Source organism: Agelaius tricolor, unplaced genomic scaffold (genome assembly GCF_023055355.1).
Source record: "Agelaius tricolor isolate 1412-34295 unplaced genomic scaffold, bAgeTri1.0.p SCAF_51, whole genome shotgun sequence".
NCBI classification, from domain to species: domain Eukaryota; kingdom Metazoa; phylum Chordata; class Aves; order Passeriformes; family Icteridae; genus Agelaius; species Agelaius tricolor.
In genome coordinates, this window is record NW_027269311.1 from 1,836,757 (window position 1) to 1,857,423 (window position 20,667).

A 20,667-nucleotide genomic window follows, 5' to 3' on the forward strand; every position below is an offset into this window, starting at 1 on the left:
GTGCAGGAGTCAGGGCTCTGCACCTGGGCTCAAGGCTGCAAAGTTGCCGTGTTTGGACAGACTCAGGGGCTGTGCCCGGGGCGCGCGGGGCTCGAACGTGGGGCTCGTGGGGCGAGCGGGGAACGGACACGGGGACGCCCCGGTGCTTCAGTTGCAGCGGCGGCAGCGGCGGCAGCAGCAGCGGCGGCAGCAGCAGCGGCGGCAACAGCAGCGACAGCAGCAAAACAGATATTTTAGATCACTCTTTCTTTCTTTCTCTTTCTCTTTCTGTTTTTCTTTCTGTTTTTCTTTCTCTCCCTTTCCCGCGGTCGGGCACCCTTCTCTCGGGGTCCCTTGCCCGGCGTCCCTCTCCTCTCCCTGCCTCCCTCTCCCCTGCCGGGCCGGGCCATGCCCCCGGCCCGCCCCCGGCCCCGGGCGGGGCTGCCCCGTGCCCGGCCCCGCCCGTCCCGCCGCGCTCTCGCCTCCGCCCGGCTCTGGCCGTGCTGGCGCTGGCGCTGCTGGGCGGGCGTCAGTGCCTGGTGCGGGGGCGGCATCGCCGCCCTTCGGCTCCGCCTGGCCCGAGCCCGGCCCCGGACCCGACGTGGGGTCCAGTCCCGGCCCCGGCTCGTCCCGGGGCCTGCGGAGGACACAGGCGGCGCGGCCGCTCCCGCCGCCTCCGCTGCGGCTTCCCCGGCCCGAGCTCCGCCGCTCGGCAGCGCGGCCGCCGGCCCCGAGCCGCCGGGGCCCGGGGCGGGTGGGGATGCCCGGCCCGGGCCGCTCGGGGGGCGCTCGGGGGCCGTTGCTGGCCCCGGGCCGAGCGCTGACAGCCGCGTCTCGCCCGCAGGGAAGGCGCAGGAGGCCCTGCAGGAGCGGTACCGAGTGGGTTCGCTGCTGGGGCGCGGCGGCTTCGGCAGCGTCTGCTCGGGGACGCGGCTCTCGGACGGCGCCCCGGTGAGCGGCGGGGCCGGCGGCGGGCGGAGGGGGAGGAGGAAGAGGAGGAGGAGAAGGGCGGAGGATGGGGCTGGGCAGGACGGGCGGCGAGCTCAGCCCGCTGCTCTCCCTCGCTCGCAGGTGGCCATCAAACGCGTGCCGCGGGATCGCATCCGGCACTGGGGCGAGCTGGTGAGTGAGCGGGGCCAGCGGCAGCAGCCGGGCCGGGCCGGGCGGCGAGGAGCCGGGGCCCGGCAGGGTGGGAGCCGCCGGGAGCCCTGCGGGGAGAGCGGGCGTGGGCTGAGCGGAGCGTGCAGAGCATCCCGGGCTGGCTGAGGGCTCCCAGAGCCCCGGCACGGCCTCAGCCCCACTGACGGCACCGCGCTCCTCCCGCAGCCCGACGGCAGCAGCGCGCCGCTGGAGATCGTGCTGCTGGCCAAGGTGTCCCGTGGCTGTGCCGCTGTCATTCAGCTCCTGGAGTGGCTCGAGCTCCCCGACAGCTTCCTGCTGGTGCTGGAGCGTCCGGAGCGGTGCCAGGAGCTCTCGGGTTTCCTGGCGGAGCGGGGGTTCCTGCCCGAGGAGGAGGCGCGGGCGCTGTTCCGCCAGGTGCTGGAGGCCGTGCGGCACTGCACCGCCTGCGGGGTCCTGCACAGGGACATCAAGCCCGAGAACATCCTGCTCGACCTGGCCAGCGGGCAGCTGAAACTCATCGACTTTGGCTGTGGCGCCTTCCTCCAAGACACAGCCTACACCCAGTTTGCAGGTGAGCCCTCCAGGGCATGCTCCTGGGCATCTCATGGCCCAGCCTGGGTGCAGCACCGGGGCTTCCCCCTATTGCAGCCGGGATGGGATTGATGCTGCAGCCGAGTTGATTTGGGTGGGGTGTGAGGGGGGCCAGCTGCCAGCCCTGCCGACAGCCTTCAGCACCCACTGTGGCCTGGGCTGGGGCTGGAGCTGGGGCAGCCAGCCCAACACAAACCCCCATGGGAGTAGCAGAGAGCGGGGTCTGACCCCGTGCCCCGGATGGTTTGGTGTGCAGGCGAGGAAGGGCTTGGACTGCTCTGCTCCCCTTGTTTGCCTTGGCTTATTAACAGTTTTGGGGGCCATACAGGTGGGGAGGAGAGTGGGTTTTCTCCACCACTGAGTGGGTTTCTCCTTTGTGTGTCATGGTTGGGCCTTCCCAGGGTTTCTGCTGCCCTCTTCCAGCACCAGTGGCTTCTTTTCCAGCCCCGAGTTTGTACACAAGCCCCAGGTGCTGGTGAGAGGTCAGCGCTCACCCCGTGTGGCTCTGGGGCAGCCCCCGCATGGCCAGGGATGCTGGGGCCAGGCTCTGGGAGCAGCAGCATCCCCCTGCTGAGCTGTGTCTGTGTTCCACAGGAACCCTGTCCTACAGCCCACCAGAGTGGATCCAGCACCAATGCTACCACGGCGAGGCAGCGACAATCTGGTCCCTGGGCCTCCTGCTGTGCCACCTGGTCATGGGCAAGCACCCGTTCAGGAGGGGCCAGGAGATCATCCGGGGGCGGATCTTGTTCCCACGATGGCTCTCTCAAGGTGGATCCTCATCTCTGGGCATGGGGGGAATCCCAGTGCTGGGAGACAGCAGCGGGCTCGTGGGCATCCCACTCTGGCAGCTGCTGAGGAGGTGGCACAGGTCCTGCTCTCCTGCTCTCCTCCAAACAGAGCATCCATGGGGAAGTTTAGGCCCAGCTCTGGGCACACCCAGCATGGCCTGGGCACGGGAACAGGGGGACAACTTCTCCAACTGACTGGTGATTTCTGGCTTCTCTCCCCAGAGTGCCAGGATATCATTAAGAGGTGTTTGTCCATGCAACCCTCAGACAGGCCGTCCTTAGAAGAGCTTTTCTGCCATCCTTGGGTGCAGGGTGTTCCTCTGCCCTAGAAGATGGGAGAGATCCACGTGCACAGTCGGATCCAGGGCCTGGCAGGTACCAGCTCCACACATCTCTTGGCAATCAGTGGCAAAGCAAACGAGGCTGGTTTTGTGCTGCGTGTAGCTCTGAGCAGGGGTCAGCAGAAGGAAACACGCAGCTCTTGGGCTGGAGCTGAGCTGGAGACCTGGGGTGGCAAGCACTGGTGGCCACCATCCCCCCGGTTGTGTTTGTCTGGTTCATGGATGGCTGGGGCCCTGGGCAGAGCCCTGACAGCCTGGTCTGGCCCCAGGGAAGGAGAAGGAGCCCCTGGAGAAGCTGTACCAGGTGGGGCTGCTGCTGGAGACACCAAGGACAAGCTCAAGGGTGACAATCTCTTCCTCGGCCTGGCCAGCTGAAGATGATGGACTTGGATTCTGGCACCTTCTTCAAAGCCAGGCTCCAGGCCTAGTTTGCAGGTGAGTCCACAGGCAGGGGGATGCTCCCAGATCTGGGCCTGGCACGGCCTGCCCGGGCACCAAAGGTTCCCCCTTTGCTGGGGCAGATGCAATGAATTCTTCAGTCGATGCCCAGCTGCTTTTTGGCTCTGGGCAGCTGCTGAGGGCTGGATGTGCAGTGCTGGCTGCAGGCTGGGCACATGTCCTGCCCTCCTGCCTCTGCTGCCAAAGGCAGCAGGGATGGGCAGCTCTGGGCACAGCTCTGGGCACAGCCAGCACGGCCTGGGCACCGCAGGCCTTGGCACAAGGGCACAGGAGCCCTCAGCTGACGGGCACTTTCTGCTTTCTCTCCTTGCAGCCGGGCTCTGCGGCTGCTGAGGCTGCTCTGGGCTCTGCCAGGGCTCTGCTGGGCTCAGCCCTGGGCCCAGCTGGGCTGGCTCTGCCCTCACATTGCTCTGACAGCTCTGCATCAGACGAGCCCGTTGCGAGCACAGCGCCTGAGCTTTCTGCTTTGGCAGTGAGTGAGACTCTGCTGCAGGCCCAGAGATTGCAGCTGGGGACACACATCCAATTGGCAAGGACCCAAACTCTCCACAGTCCCAGCTGAATGCCTGGATCTCCCCAGGCTGTTCTGTCTGTCCCATTTTTCCTTCTTGATTGGCTGGAATTGTGCAGTTGCACTTTCTTCCTCCTCTAGAAGTGCCACGAGTGGGCCAAAGCTGGCGAGTGGGCCATGCTCCTGAGGCAGTGCAGTCTGGAGCTGATGGATGGAGAATTGCCCTTCTGCACTGCCAAACCAGAGCAAAAAGCTGTCAGTGGGACTTTGTGTCTTTAAGAAATCCCTGACAGTTTCAAAGGGAATGTGCGGCTCATTTCCAGGCTGAGAAGGAAGGGCATCTTCTAAAGGATTTGGGGTTTGACAGAGTTTCTATTCCCAGTCCTGCTTGGAGCTGGAAGGGCACAAAGCAATTTCCTCTTGCTTCGAGCACAATTTAAAATAGCAATGTTGGAAACAAAGCCCAAAACCTTTTAAAAGGCTGCTGAGGTCAGTAAGATGGATCCATGCCATCAGCAGATTTACAATGTAAATAACTGAGTTCTCTTTTTCAAAAGATCATGTACCTCTTAATGCCAAGAATGTAACTTTGCATTTATGTTTTGTTTTTTTCACTAACATTATGTTATATTTTTTCTCTCACACTTGGATTTTATTCTTATCTTCTACAATTTACCTATTTTTTCCTTTTTCCTTTTTTTTTCCTTTAAATAGAAAACATGTCCTATAAAAGGAATGTCCTTTGCTCCTGGTTCCCATGTGGAGCAGCTCCCTTCCTGCTGGCTGAGCTGCTCAGGCAGAGCCCGGCAGCTCCTGGCCCTGCAGGGCTGAGGCTTTTCCCCGTTGCTGGGCACAGACTGATGGAGCAGCACTGCTGAACACGGGCACACAGAGGGACCAGGAGCAGCTGCCTCTGCCCACCTGAGGCTCCAAGGCCCAAACTCTGAGCAGCCAGGGCTGGAAGAGACTGGCAGGATCTGATCCCTGACTCTGGGCCAGGGCTGCACAAATGACCCCACAGCAGCAGCAGCAGCAGCAGCAGTAGCAGCAGCAGATGGAGCTGACTTTCAGCACAGCCCCTGCCCCTGTTCCCTCCCGTGTGCAGCGGTGTCACAGCAGCCTGAGGCACCTGGGAGCCCCCAGTGCCAGCAGGGACTTGAGATGGCAGCCCTGGGCTCCTGGAGGCTGTGCAAGGAATGGAGCTGGGCACTCCCTGTCCATGGGGAGCTTGCAGATGGAAAAGGCTGCTGTGCCCAGGCAGCTCCAAGGGCACAGAAAGGAGGCTCTGGAGCACTGGATCTGTGCCAGTGCCACAGTCCTGGGCAGCAGCCAGCCAGCCCTGGGGGAACAGAGGGCACAGCACGAGGGACAGAAGCAGGCAAGGGCAGAGACTGGAGAGAGCCAGAGCCAGGAGCAGGAACAGCTGCTCCATTGCACTCTTGGAGAAAGCTCTGGGCTGGTTCAAAGCGCTGAAAGGCGTGAAGGGCAGAGAGGAGGCCACAGCAAACAATGCTCCTGTTTGCACAGCCTCCCCTCTCCGTGTCCCAGAAGGAATTGCATGGACTGTGTTCTTCTCTCCGAGTCGTCTCGTTCAGCATGAGCAGCTCAGCACCAGGAGCTGAAGGAGCTGAAGCCTCAGGCCACAGGAGCTGGGCAAGAGGGAACTTTTGGAGCAAAGGAATGCTGCTAAAATAGCCCCAGCTGAATGCAGTGGATAGAATCATGGAATCACAGAATCCTTTCTCTTGGAAAAGCCCTCTGAGCTCACCCAGTGCAGCCGCTCACCCTGCAGTGCCAAGCGCAGCCCTAAACCACGTCCCTGGAGTGCCAAGGCCTGGACACCAGCCCTGAGTGAGGCCTGGACAGCAGGCCCTGAGCCCAAGGTGGCCTCTGGATGAACCTTCCAGCCAAAGGTTATCTTTGTATCTGCTCCCTAATGAAATATGCATGGTCATTAGCACTGTGATAGATGTAGCCACTCATTAGTGAAACATGTATTGACCTTTGTGTATTTAGTAGCCAGACCAGGCCATGAAATCTGACATCTGGCCTTGTTTGAGGCTGAATGGTCAAAGTCACCTCCCTTGGTTCCTCCTGGGGCCCTGGCCAGCCTTTGGGAGGGACCCAAGAGAGGATGAAAGCAGATGTTGCCACACTAGAAGTGCTGTCAGTTTGTCCATTCAGCACTGTCAGAGCTGGGCCCTCTCCCAGCGGGGTTGGAGCCTCACCTGTGGCTGGAGGCACCTGCAGGAATTGCCAGTGCCCAGGAGTGGCTCTGCAGCCCTTGGCTGTGACAGCTTCCCCAGCTGCTGTGTGGGTCTGGGCGATGGTAAAGGCTGAGGGTAACTGGGGCTGGATCTTTCTCAATCACTGCAGGCAATCTTTGGTGGGGATGGTTGGGTGCATTGCTGAGCTGCTCCTGTTGTGATTCTTTGCTGCTTTGAGCTGCAGGAAATGACACTGATTCCTTCAGTTGGTGTCTGTGTCTTTGGTGCTGACCCTGCCCACTGGCAAAACAAAACTGGCCCAGTCTGGCCAGATCCCAACAAAATGTCACTTGTTCAATGTCAATGTGAGGAATCAGTGCCATCAGAAATTCCCAGATGGGAAGCCCTTCCCTGGAGTTCCCTGGCTCTGGAGTGGGCTGAGGTTGGAGCCCCGTTGGAGCAGTGGGGCAGTCGGGTAAAAGAGGCTGCGCCCCTGGATGGCTTCAAATGCATCCAAAAATTGCACATGGAAAAGGAAAAGAACTTGTGGGTTTGGGCAGACAAAGATGAATTTGTTGAGAGTACATTGGAAACAGCACCTTCAGAAGGAACAATTATTGTTGGAATGTTCCCACGTGGAGCAACAGAAGAAGATTTTAATCTTGAGCTCAGATGCATTGGTGCAAGTGAAATATCAATATAATAAAATACTATATATGTATTTATAGTACAATAAGACCTTCATATATATTTGTTATATATTTTTATATGTATGTCTAGGTCTGTCTATCTATATCAAATGTATATCTCCATATAAAATTATAATAATGTGAAGTAGTGCTGACAATACTAATTTGGTAGCTTTGGCTGCTCAGGGATGTAACACTAAATACCCTACAGAACAGGATTGGCCAGGACCCTGATTTCAGTGGTCAACTTTGTGAGATTGTATACAGTGAAAAAAGGAGGAAGGGAGGAAATTGGCTGTTTTTACAGGGTTTGCTGATAGTGTGATGCAGAGTGCTTTGTCTGTTCCTGTGAAAAATTCAGTGATTAAGCCTGCAGGGTTTTTCATGTACCAGACTATGCACAAGCTGCAGGATTGGTTGCATGGGTGAAGGGGTTGTTTAAAAAGCAGTTGAAAAAATGAGGAGATGGGAACCTTTGCCCATGGAGAACCCATCTCCCAGAAGTGCTCCATGCCCTTAACAATGGCCCACTGGGGAAATGGAAACCCCCTGGCTGTGCACGGCTGCCCCCAATTTGCAAATCCAACCATGGGCAGTGAGACTTGGGCTGCCTGGGAAATTGTTCTGGCTGTGATGGCCCCTGGCAGGGCCAGCCCAGAGGCTGCAGGGCTGGGCCTTCATGCATTGGAATTAATGAGGAGAAATTCAAAGCAAATGAGAGCTATCAATACTGAAACAGGAATTCAGATTCCTCCAGGACACTTTGGTTTGATAACTGCTCCCTTGGAGCTTGGCTTTGCAAAGTGGTCATGTCATGGCAGGAGGAATTGATGCAGAATATCCAGGAGAAATTACAGTAATTCTGTTAAACAATAGTGACCAGGATTGGATTAGTCAACCCCATGACAGGGTAGCACAGTTATCAATATTGCAATTTTAAGAAGGATTGTGAAAAAAGGAGATCCACCTGCAATCACCACCGTTTGTGGAGATAAAGGGTTTGGATCCAGCAGCCCTAATGATGGAGCCAGAGTGTGGGTCCGGAGGCCAAATGGCCCTCCCGAGGCAGCTGAAGGAGCAGCTCCTGGGAAAGACAACTCTGAGTCCTGAAACCTGGGCAGGAACAATGGGAATGTGTCCCTGCAGCCAAGTGTTCTGTGTGAGAACAAGTAGATCTGACAGGATATTGTTTTCCACATGCTGCCCGACCAAATCTCCCTGTTTGCCCCAAGGGCCCCTTTGGGAAATGCTCTGATCCACGGGCTCCATGGGAAGGCTGCTGTGACACTGAGGGACTTGCACAGGAATTGCATCCAGGAGCCCGGGTGCCCCTCAGGGACTGGGACCCGGCCCCTTCCAGCCCGAGGGGAAAGGGCCCCCCCAGGCCTTGTTAGCCCCAGACAGCATGGTAAAGCTGAACAGCAAAGGGCCTGGGGGCATTATTCTGGAATTAACATGGTGCCAGCTCCATGGACAACGGAATTCTTGTTCCTAACTCGAATGAGATTGAGAAAAATGAATGAAGAACGGTGTCACTAAAGTACTACTGGTGTCTGTAAGTTGTACCTTGATAGTCAGCCAGAATCTTTGTCTGCCACAAACACCTCTAGTGTTTCACCAAGGGGTTAGTCATCCAAATGTAATGATGAGTTCTGATGGATTGCTGAGCTTCTTTTGTAATTCTTTGCTAATGATGATGTGCTTTGCTGAGCTTATCCTTTTGTAATTCTTTGCAGCTGTGCATGATATAAATGACACAATTCCTTCAGTTGGTGTCTGTGTCTTTGGTAGTGACCCTGCCCACTGGAGAAACAGGGCCCCCTCTTGCCTAAATGTTACCTGGGAAGGCAGAAACCCTCCCTCCAAAATTCCCCCTTCCTCCTTGTTCCCCCCCTTCATACCCTGAGCATGATGTGCTCTGGTCTGGGCTGTGCCCGGGGTCAGTTGGGGTCACCTGTCCTGGCTGTGTCCCCTGCCCAGCTCCCCCGCAGCCCCAGCCCCTCCCCAGCGTGGCTGGACGAGGGGCAGGACAGGCCTTGGCTGTGCTGCAGCTCAGCAAGAACAAAACCATCTCTGCGTGCTCAGCGCTGTGCTCAGCACCCGGCCCAGCAGTGTCTCAGTGCCAGGGGCTGTGCCCTCAGTGCCTGCCAGGGCTTTCCATGGCAACTGCCAGGCCAGGTGACCCAGGTGTCCCCCCAGTGCCGGTTGCCATGGAAACAGTGCCCAGCGCTGCCCCTTTCTGTCTGGCTGACCTGGCCTTTGGCCCTGGCAGTGCCCTTGGCTGCTGGTTCCTGGTGCCCGAGCGGCCAGCACGGCACAGGGCAGGTGGCCATGGCACAGCCCCCAGCAAGGGATCCCCTCTGGCCCTGGGCACTGACACCAGCCCTGAGCAAGGTCCAGCTCTGGGCATTGGTTGCCTTGGCACCAATCTAAGGAACGGGTCCCCGTGGCCGTTGCCATAGCACCTGGTGGCACCAACGAGTGTCACTGCAATTGCACCTGGAACAGCCCCGGCACCGCTTTGTCCTCAGGGTTGCCATGGCAGCCCAGGGCAGCAACAGCTCTGCAGGCAAGTGGCCATGGAACCTGGCTGCAGAAATGGCTCCTTGGGCTGGTTTCCAAGGAAACCTGAACTGATGGGGGTTGCCATGGCACCCAAAGCCAGCAGTGGGGTCCCTGCAGTGTCCATGGCAACAGTCCCTTGCAATGGCTCAGTGCAGGTTGGGATGATGATCCACCCTCACAGCTGGCCCAGGCAGGTCTGGAGTGGTCTCGGTGGCACCTTGGGCTTGGCACACACTTGAGGAGGGTGTCTGTTTGCAATGGGGAAACTCAAAGAGTTTTAGATTGCTTGAAAAAATAAAAGAAGCAAAGCCCCTCTTTGGCTTTGTGCAGCCAGTTCTCTGAGCAAAGCAGGTCCCAGGTGAGTGAGGAGAGACAGGATGGGGTTGGGGAATGTGGAGCAAGGTTGTGCACACTGGGTCAGACTTAAAGGCACAGCTTCTCTGAGCAGGCTAGACTTCCTTAGGAGAGTCCCTGCATCAATATCAGTCACAGAATGCTGCAATCACCTCTTGTGTAATAGGACAGCAATAAAAGGCACCCTTTCAAATAGAAATATGTATTTCCTAGAAGCTCGTTGAAATATTTCTCCATAGCTGTAGCAAGAAACCTACCTAGTGAACTGCACTAGAGCAGAGGGAAATCCTGGTTCCAGCAGAACCCAAACTGTCAGCATGGACTCCTTGCTTCCATCCAGCCCCACAGTGTCACCGTGGCCCCTTGGCTCTGTGCTGCCATGTCGTACACAGTGTCACCATGGTCCTCTTGGTGCCACCAGGCCCTGCAGTGTCACAATGGCCCCTTGCTTCCCCAGGGCCCTGCAGTGTCACAATCATCAGAGAATCAGCCAGGCTGCAAAAGACCTTGAAGAGCATCAAGGCCAACCTGGGACCCAACACCACCTTGTCAGTCAGACCATGGCACTGAGTGCCACATCCTGTCTTTCCTTAAACACCTCCAGGGATGGTGACTCACCCACCTCTCTGGGCAGCCCATTCCAAAGCCCAGAGTTCCAATGTGTGATTCCAATATGAAGAATTGTAAAGAATATTTCCTAATATCTAGCCTAAACATCCCCTGGTGCAGCTGAAGGCTGTGTCATCTTGTCCTGTCAGTGTTCCCTGGGAAAAGAGCCCGACCCCCACCTGGCTGCACCCTCCTGTCAGGGAGTTGTAGAGAGTGATGAGGTCTCCCCTGAGCCTCCTCTTATCCAGGATAAACAACCCCAGCTCCTTCAGCCGCTCCTCATAGGACTTGTGTTCCAGAGCCCTCCCCAGCCTTGTTGCCCTTCTCTGGACACGCTCCAGCCCCTCCATGTCCTTCCTATATTGGGGGGCCCAGAACTGGACACAGCACTTGAGGTGCTGCTCAACCAGTGCCCAGCACAGGGGAAGAATCACTACCCTGGTCCTCTGTGGTGGTGTTTGCAGGGGTCCCAGGACGAGGGAAGAGATGAGAATCTTGACTCCATGTTTCATAAGGCTGATTTATTATTTTATGATATATATTATATTAAAAGAAAATGCTATATTAAAACCATACTAAAAGAATAGAAGAAAGGATTTCATCCAAAGGCTAGGAAGTAAAGGAATGGAATGATGATAAAATCTTGTGACTGACCAGAGTCCCAAATGGGCTGGATGTGTAATTGATCATCAAGTAGGAACAATTTCACCTGGGGGGTAAACAATTCTCTAAATCACATTCCAAAGTAGCAAAACATGGAAAAGCTGAAGCTTCCCAGCTTCTCAGGAGAAAAGATCCTAGTGTGATGGTCCTGCTGGCCACACCATTCCTGATCCATAGGAGTGCCAGGGGTTGGATGAGGGAAATGGTGGGGAGAGGGTGGGGACAAAGTCTGATTGATTGTCAGCCGTGAAGGGTCCTGATCTTATCTATTCAGACTGCATTAGATGTTGCTGGGGGTCAATATCAATTGAAAATTGCTGATACCAAACTATAAACAGGGAAAAAACCAGGATAAAACAGTTCTCTCTACTTTTTTTTTCAACATAGCAGATTCACTTTGAATACACTTCTGAAATGTGTATAATTAACCACAGAAGAATTGATAACTAAAATTATTCAATGGGGCTTTTCTTGTTTGGGTCTTTAGAACAAATGTTTCTGAGCCTTTTTCAGAGAACTCCTGAACTGAAGAGCTCAAGAAAGAAGAGGCCTCTGGAGTAGTGAAATTCATCAGCAAGCTCCAAGTGGCTGAGGATCCATCCCCATCAGATCAGCAGTGAACAGAAATGGGCACAGCTTTGTGGCTGCCCCAGCTTTGGCATGGGCCCTGGGCCTGGAGCAGGAGCAGCTCTTGAGGGCCCCAAGGCCGGGGCTCTGGTGCTGCCCTGGGCAGATGGGATGGCAGCAGGGGCTGCAGAGCTCTCAGCACCTCAGCCCAAGGGGAGCAGGGCAGCCAGGGAGCCTCCTTTGGCCTTGGCCCAGCACCTTCCCCCATGGCTGGGGCTGAGTCCTGTGGCAGCTGCAGCTGCTGCTGTGCCCTTGGCTGGGGCTGAGGCCGTGGGGCCAGTGGCCAGAGCAGCCTGGGCTGAGCAGAGCTGTGGGGCCAGAGCCGGCTGGGCTGGGCTGGGCTCAGAGAGGCCCTTGGTGCTGCCCAGAGCTCAGGGCAGCTGGCAGAGCTTGCAGGGAGCTGGGCTGGGCTCCGAGAGCCTGGCCCAGAAACCATCAGTGTCCATCTCAGCCTGGCTGAGCGTGCAGGGGCCAAGAAGAGACACCTTTCCCTTGCTTGTCCCCAGCTGTCATCACTGCCTCCAGTGTTCTGCTCTACCTGGAACCTGGGGACACTTTGTCACTCTTGTGCCTCACAGGAATCTATTTAAAGTACAAGAAACTTCAGTGTCTCAATTTAAGTTTGAGTTCCTGAGAAATTTTTGAGCCCTCTCTGGGGGACTGACTGATGAAAAGAGCACCAAAGCCTGAGAGGGCACCTCTGTGGCTGTGTCATGGAGGCACAGAGGAGCTGTGATGTCAGCAAGGGGCTGTGTGACAGCACAGAGTGGGTTGTGTGAGGTCATTGAGCAGCTACATAGAGGGGATTCTGTGACATAACAGAGCAGGCTGTGCCATCATGGCATGGCTGTATGAGATCATAGAGTGGGATGTGAGGTCAAAGTGTGTGCTGTGACTTTACAGAGTGTCAGTATGACATCACAGAGAGGGTTTTGTGGCATCACTTAGGGGGTTGTGACATCACACAACTGTCTGTGGCATCACAATGTGAGGCCATAGAGCAGATCCTGCCATCATAGAGGGTGGCTCTGTGACATCCGAGAGTAGATTCTGACATCACTGCCTGTCTGTGTAACATCACAGAGCAGCCTGTGACATCACAGAACAGATTCTGACATCAAATGGTGGCTTTCTGACATCCCAGGGTCTTTTGTGACATCACAGTGCAGCTGCATGACATTCCAGGGTGAAATCCCAGAGTTTGCTCCGTGACATCACAAGGGTGCTGTGTGATGTCCCAGAGTGAGCTCTGACATCACAGGGGCTGTGTGACATCACAGAGAGGGGTGTGTGACATCACAGGGGCTGTGTGACATCACAGGGGACTGTGAGACATCTCTGGGGCTGTGTGACATCACAGGGGCTGTGTGACATCACAGGGGCTGTGTGAGGTCACTGGGGAGGTCACTCTGCCCCGGCCCCCCTCACAGTTCCCCCCAGAGCAGTCCAACCCTGCTCATGCACACCGGGGTCCCCTGTCCCCCCGGGTCCCCCCGCTCCCGGCGCCGCAGCCTCCCCCAGAGGATGTTCCACGAGATCGACCCCAGAGCCTGACACAGGGACGGGGGCCGGGGCCCTGGGGGTGGCACAGGGGGACAGGGACCCCCCGGCAGCGTCCCCGTGTCCCCCAGGGCCAGAGCCTGGGCCAGGGCTCCTTCACCCTGGTACCAACGAGGCCTTGAGAGCGCTGAAAAAATCCCCAGCAAGGGAGCAGCAAAAACCAGATTGAATATTAAGGGACAGCAGCACAAAGTTCCTTGGCAAGAGTCACTCTGCTCCTGACTGGACACTTCAGGCACACCAAGGAAACAAAGCAACAACAAAACCAAACCAAATCCGGACAATCAAACCTGAAATGAACCGAGAACTGTCCCTGTGTGTGTGTGTGTGACACAAGGACAGTGAGGGGAAGGATAAAAGGAATACAGGCCAAAGGTTTAACAGAGCTCAAACTTAACAGGATTTGACTATAACTGATAGCTTAAATGTCACAATTTAGGCAAAAAGAGCAGCTAACAGTATTTAACCTAACTTATAACCTATGACTTTGCAATTTAACAGAGGAATAACACTTAACAGTATTTAACTTAGCCTAATAACTTACATTAAAATAAGAACTTAGCAAAAGAACAACTCTCAGGAGCATTTAACTTAGCTCATACCTCATGACTGAACATTTCGTACAGGCCTGACTGACTCAGCTATGCAAGGGACTCAAACCCCTCAGAGAGCAGCATTTCTGCCCCATTTCCCCAGCACAGGCACTCCTGTGTGCACACAGACACAAAGAGTCAGTGCAAGGCACCTGGGAGAAATTCCCCTGAGGGCAGGAAATGCTCCCTGTGGATCCTTTGGCATCTCCCCAGGGGGTGAAGGGTTGAGCCTGGAGGAGTGGGGGGATCGGCCCAGGCTCCGTCGTTGTTGGGGATCCCCGAGTGCAGCAAACGGGAGAGTTCCCGGCTGGGAGAGGCCCCACTCAGAGGGAGTCGCTGGCCCAGGAGAGCTCCAAGGGCTCCTTTTGGAGCGCTGTTTGCAGGGCCCCAAGAGAGGGGCTTCAGTCCCAGCAATGGTTCATCCTGGCCACACTTGGCACCAACAGCTTTCTTTGGCAGTGTGAGAACAGGGATGTTGTGCCACTGAGGGAACAAAACCAGTTCCCAGGGCTGCTCCTCCAGAAAGCAGGAGCTGGGTGGGCAGCAGCAGTGCCTGGAGCAGACAGTGTTTGTGATGAGCTGCAGAGGAGCTGAGCCCAGGGGCTGTTGGCCAAGGCTGAGCCCCAAGGAGCATTTCTCATCTGGCAGGGCGGCCTGAGAAGGGGAGGGGGGAATGCAGCAGCACAGGGCCCATGGAACCAAGGGACCATTGTGACACTGTGGGGCCCTGTGAGACCAAGGGACCATTGTGACACTGTGGGGCCTCATGGAATCATGGAGAGCACTGTGACATTGCTGGGCCTCATGGAACCATGGGGACCATACTGACACTGTGTGGCTCCATGGAATGTAGGGATCATTGTGACACTGAGAGGCCCCATCAAACCAAGAGTCCATTGTGACACCGTGGGGCCTCATGGAACTGTAATGCCATTGTGACACTTTGAGGTGTCATGAGACTAAGGGACCGTTGTGACACTGCAAGACTCCAGGGAGCCAAAGGTCCATTGTGACATTGCAAGACCTCATAGAACCTAATGGAGAGACCATTTGGACACTTCAGAGCCTCATGGAACCAAGGTCCATTGTGACACTGAGGGGATTCATAAAATCATGGAGACTCATAGAATCATTGGGACACTGTGAGGCCTCATGGAACCAGTGAGACCATTGTGACCCTGGGGGTCCCCACAGAACCAAGAGGACCATTGTGATACTCTGGGGCCTGGTGAAACCAAGAGGCTTTTGTGACACTGCAGGGCACCATGGGACCAAAGGGCCATTGTGACATTGCAGGGCCTGATGTCATCAGGGGTCCATTGTGACACTGTGGAGCCAAAGGAGACCATTGTGACACTTCAGGGCTGCATGGAACCAAGGGGCCATGGTGACATTGTGGAACCCCATTGAACCAATGGTTGATTGTGACACAGCAGGGCTGCATGGAACCAAAGCTCCAGGGTGACACAGAGGGGCCTCCAGTCATCAATGGTCCATTGTGACACTGTGGAGAAAAAGGAGACCATTGTGACACTGCAAACCCCCCCAGGTCCAAAGGTCCATTGTGACATTGCAGGGCTCATGGAACAGAGGAGTCCCGTGACATTGTGGGGCCTGTGGAACCACAGAGACCATTGTGATACTTGGTGGCGTTCTGGAACCTAGGAGCCATTGTGACACTGTGGGACGCCATTGAACCAAGGGTCCATTGTGACACCGCGGTACCCCATGGAACCAAGGGGACCATGGTGATAATGCAGGGCGTCATAAAACCAATGGAACATGGAACAGGTTTGGCTTGTTTCGCCTCCCATGGACTGCCTGACTGGTCCAACTGACCTTGGCATGTTGGGGGTCTCTTCTTATCAGCTGCTGGAACACTGGGGCTCTGTGCTTTCATTCCCAATGGAAAAAAACTGTCCTTCTCCTCCAGGCACCCATGGCCAGAATTGCAATTTCGCCTCCAAATTTCCTTATATCCAGGGATTGTTCCCATAGGAATATTGCCAGGACAAGTCTGGCTGGCAGTGGTTTCACAAGGGTCACTTCCCATCTGTCCCCAAACCACTGGGGAAGGGTCCATGCTTTCCTTCCTATGGAAAAGAACTGTCCTGCTTCTCCAGGAGCCTATGGCCAAGATTGGGTTTCCACCTCCAAAATTCCCATAATCCAAAGACTGCTCCCATACAATATCTGCCATTCCTGACAAGTCTGGCTGGCCTTGGCCTAGTGAGGCTCTTACCTGCCTTCCAAACACTGGGCTCTGTGCTTTCCTTCCTATGGAAAAGAACTGTCCTGCTCCTCTAAGCACCCATGGCCAGAATTGGGATTTCACCTCCAACATTCCCTGTTGTAACAGACTGGAGGAGATTGTTGACTGGAAACATTTTGTGTGTGGGAGAGGAAGGGGCAGGTCCAGCCTTGCCCTGCCCTGGAAGCCCAGCCCTGCCCTGCCCTGGAACCCCAATCCCCCCAGAGCCTCTATCCCAGCCCAGCAGTGGCTGCCAGTCCCTGGCCCAGCACAGGCAATGCTCCACAGCCACCTCTGCAGCCCCAGCCCAGCTCCTGAGGGACCAAATGAGCCCAAGCCCCACCTGGGGGAAGGGCCCAGGGAGACCAAGGGGTATTGAAGGCTGACCACAAGGCAAGCACACATCTTGACCCTGCATCCTCTTGGAATTTCCATCTCAACACTGCTGGAATCCAGGAGTTGGTAGCTGTGTGTGTGCTCCTCTGTATCTTTTTTGTCTTTCTCTCTTTCTGTGTCTGCTTCTTCTGTTTCTGTGCTCCTGCAAATGTTGATTAACTTAAAATTGAATGGGCTTAGAGTTTGTGAAGTTGAATGGGCCAAGTCAATGCTTTCAGAAGTGTTTTTTGTTGCTTGAATATCTGTTGTAATACATGACAAGAATTTTTAAAAGTAATGTAAAATTTTTTGTGTAACTGACAATCAGTTAAACCACTGAGATACTGAACACACCTCTGTGAACCACATATGCTAAAGATGAAAAAACCCAGGAACCTCCTCTTTCTTTTCCTGCCAACAAAGAAGCAGCGGGCCCTGGCCCCAGCCCCCATCTCAACCAAACCAAACCAAACCAAACCAAACCAAACCAAACCAAACCAAACCAAACCAAACCAAACCAAGCAACCCTGCCATGGGCTGAGCCCCTTCCCCCCGCCCCAGACTACCCCACCCCCATTGGCCCCATTCTGACCAAACCAAACCCCAACAACTCCCAAACAGGAAAACAAAAGAGGCTACAAAACCCCAACCAGAACAAAGCCAGCCACAGCTATTAAATCTTACCAAGTCCCTTCCATCCAACACAACTAAAACTAAAAACTCCTACAACTTACAAACCATACAAAAAAACCCTACAACTAAAATTAAACACAAAAAACCCAAAACGAACCATAAAACCAATCCTAACACAACCCAACCACAACTTCCACCACAAGTTACCAGCGGGTCAGGTGTTAACCCTTTCAATACTTCAATCCTCCCTCGAGTAAAAGAAAAACAAAATGCAAGCCTATTAAAAAACATAAAACCATCAAAGCCAGTGAAGGAGAAATTAAATCCCCCAAAAAAAGACAAAAAATAACCTTAATCTTAAAACTAAAATCTTCTTATAAGGTATAAATAAAATCTCTTTTTCTTTATAACACAAAAACACTCTTAAAAAATAATCAAATAATATCAAACAAAAACCTCCATACTAAAATAAACAAATGTTAAAATAACGGATTTTCATCAAATGTTTAAATGGGGGAAAAGAAAATAAGTAATTCAGTATCCCCAAGAGAAGATTTCTATTCCCAGAGATAAAAATAATTTTGAAAGTAAATAATAAAAACTTTTAAAGAAGTCATCTTTAAAACAATATCTCATAAGTTGACATGGCAAATCAATAAGCTGTAAAACAGCTTGTAGCGATAAAAACAATTTCATAATAACAAAGTTCCCCAGATAATTGATATCCGTGACAAAATTAAGAACCACAAAAAACCTATTTTTTCGTCTTGGGAAAAAAATCTCCATAACCTTAACAAGAAAAACTTCTCTCCCTAAGTAAACTAAAAAAAGACTATTCTAGAAACAGCAAACTAACTAGAAATTTTAAATTTACTTTCTTTACACTCTCAGTAAAAAGAAAAAATTGTAAACAAAAAAAAAAGGTTTCTAAAGAGTTTATTTTAGTTCTTACTACCCTTTTTCTTTTTTAATTTCTATTTAGTAAAATTTTATTTATACCCTTTTGGAATTTTAGGCCTACTTTACCATTCTCATATTCCTATCTCAAAACAAAATAAACACATTAATAATTAACCAACACTATAACCCGCCACACTCATCAATACATTAATTAGGAAATCTCAAAATTAGAAAAATTTAAATTAACAAAACAAAACTACTACAATGTCATAATAAATCTTTTGCCAAAGTTTCTCTGATTTTCTAATGCTCCCAGTAAAGTCTGTTTGTTTGTTTTGAGCTCCTGAGAATCTCTTGTTGGTATTTCCCCAGGGAGTCCAACTCAGAGTACACAAACAATTGTAATTCCTTTAAATGTATCCTTGGGAGAGTTGTTTGGGGGATGGGGGTCAGGAATTGTGTTTGCTGCTTGGCCCAGCCCAGGCAGGGCTTTCCCAGCCACATTCCACACTCCATTGCCCAGCTGGAGCCGCTGGTGCCTCTGAGTTGTGCTGCCCCAGCCCCAGGGACGCTCTCCTTGTCTGCCCATTCCCCCACGCTCTCTGGGCAGGGATGGCCTCAGTGGGGGCTGCTGACATCCTCAGCAACTTGGAGGCTGCTGCTGAATTTCCCTGCTCCAGAGGCTTGTTCAGCCTTCAGCTCTTCAGTGCAGGAATTCAGTGTCCCAGGGCTCATTAACATTCAGAACACCTGAACAAGCCAAGCCTCTGGGAATCATTTGATTTTAATTTTCAAATAATTTCTGGTTAATTAGACAGATCTCAGTAGTCTATCCAAAGTGAATGCAATATATTTAAAAAGACAGAAAGAAAGGATTTTTAGGTCCTGTTTCAGTTTTTTTCCCCTGTTAATTCATTGATATGTGCAATCTCCAAGTGACACTGAATCCAAGTACTGCTCCAGAGGCTTGTTCAGCCTTCAGCTCTTCAGTGCAGGAATTCAGTGTCTCAGGGCTCATAGCATTCAGAACACTTAACAGGCCAAGCCTCTGGGAATAATTTGATTTCAGTTTCCAAATCTTGTGTGGTTAATTAGAGGGATTTCAGAAGTGCATTCAACTTAATACGTTCTATTTAAAAAGAGAGTGAGAAAATATTTTTTAGGTCCTGTTTAGGTTTGGATTTTTTTTCCCTGTTAATAGCAATCTACAATTGACACTGAATCCAGGTACCTCCTCATGAATTTTAAATAGATATGAAAATCAAGACCCTTCATGGCTGACAATCAATCAGACTCTGTCCCTACCCCCACCCCACCATTTCCCCCATCCAAGCCCTGGCACTCAGAGCAGCCTTGTGCAAATCTGAGCTCCCTCCAGCCCAGGCTGCACCTGCAGCTTTCAGCTCCTTGGCTCCCATTCCCGCCTGCTTTTCTTGCAGAAGGAGCTGCCCGAGACACAGAGGGATGTTCATTTCTTGTCAGCCAACAAAGCCAAGGGAAGGCACAGCTCCATCAAATGCCAAAGTCATTCCTCTGCTGGATATTATATCCACTTTGCACAGCAGACAGTCTCAGAGCAATGGAAAACACCTTCTGTGCCCAGCACAGATCCCAAGGTCCCCCCAAACCCTCCCTGCCCTGAGTCTGTCCAGATTTGCTCTTTGCACACACGAGTCACAGGCTGAAATCAGGAGCTCCCTCCATGCCCAGAGGGAACAAAAGAGAGAAAGGGGATGAAGAGCTCTCCTGTGCAGAGCCAAGGTCCAAGTGCAGCCCCTGCAGTGGGAACCACAACTCATCAGGTTTGTGTTTTTTGGTCTCAGGGCCTGGTGACCCTCAGAGGCACAGAAAGGTTTCTTGCCAACAAACACAAGTTGAACATTTGAACAGTTTAATAACCATCACAGCTCTTCCCTCAGGTCTCTGGCATGTCCCAGCTGCTTCTGACATGTCCACCATCCCCAAGGGATTTCTGTACAGAACAGTTTTAGACAGAGACATAAGCAAAGCTAATTCTGTGATAGATATAAACACAATTAGGATGTTTATAGGTAATGTGGAGTTGTATATGTAATATGTGAAGTTTAAATATATACCACTAATGTGGTATATATTTGAACTTCAGAAAGTTTGGCAACTAGCTGAAGCTCAAAGCATGAAACCAGTCATTTGAGAGGCACTTGAATGACCTGAGAGCATCTGGATGAGAAAATCTGGGAGTGATGGAAAGGACATAGATCCCATTTCTCTAAATGAAGAGATGTTCTTAGACATGGACATTTAAACAGGAGAGCAAGAAACACCTGAAGGAAGTGGGGTCATTAAATATTAGAGTGAATGTCAGTATCAAAGGTAGAGGGGAAGATGAGTATTTCTTCTCCTGCCATCAGTAGAAGAATCCAGTAGATCCAGGAAATTCCTGTTCCTGATGGGAAAAGTCTGCTGTATCTTAAAAGTACTCAAGTGACCCACATAATAAAGATTTGCTTGTATACTATGAAACTAACAGGTATTAACACCTGTGCTCCTTTCCAGGCAGACATCAGTTGTGTGCCCATGAACAGGCAGTGCCACTTGTGCCCTGAGGTGCCCAGCTGGGATTGGATCTCTCCCAGAGCACCTGAGGGAGAGCAGAGCACCTTGCAAGCTGCAGGTCCCTGACAGCCCCACAGGGCTCCTGTCCCATCAACATCTGCTCTGCTCCAGTCTGAAACAGGGCCCAGCATGGTGCTGGGATCATCAGAGAGCTGAGGTGTGTGCTGGAATTCAATGGCCTCCCCATCCTGCAGCAGCCCTGCATTTCCCTGCTGCAGCCTTGGTCTCCAGCCCAGCCATGGAGGCTCTTTG

At 52.9% G+C, this 20,667-nt stretch overlaps 1 protein-coding gene and 1 pseudogene across 1 annotated transcript; one reads left to right on the plus strand and one right to left on the minus strand.

The window, feature by feature from the left end:
* The window catches only part of LOC139604488 (zinc finger protein 850-like), a 258,481-nt pseudogene that overhangs the window by 187,373 nt on the left and 50,441 nt on the right, over window positions 1-20,667 (minus strand).
* Window positions 370-2,812, plus strand: LOC139604451 (serine/threonine-protein kinase pim-1-like; the record flags this gene model as incomplete). Its single annotated transcript, XM_071455606.1, has 5 exons — window positions 370-930; window positions 1,051-1,101; window positions 1,306-1,672; window positions 2,287-2,463; window positions 2,706-2,812. Coding segments are annotated over 5 exons (1,263 nt in total), but the record flags the coding sequence as incomplete, so codon positions are not given.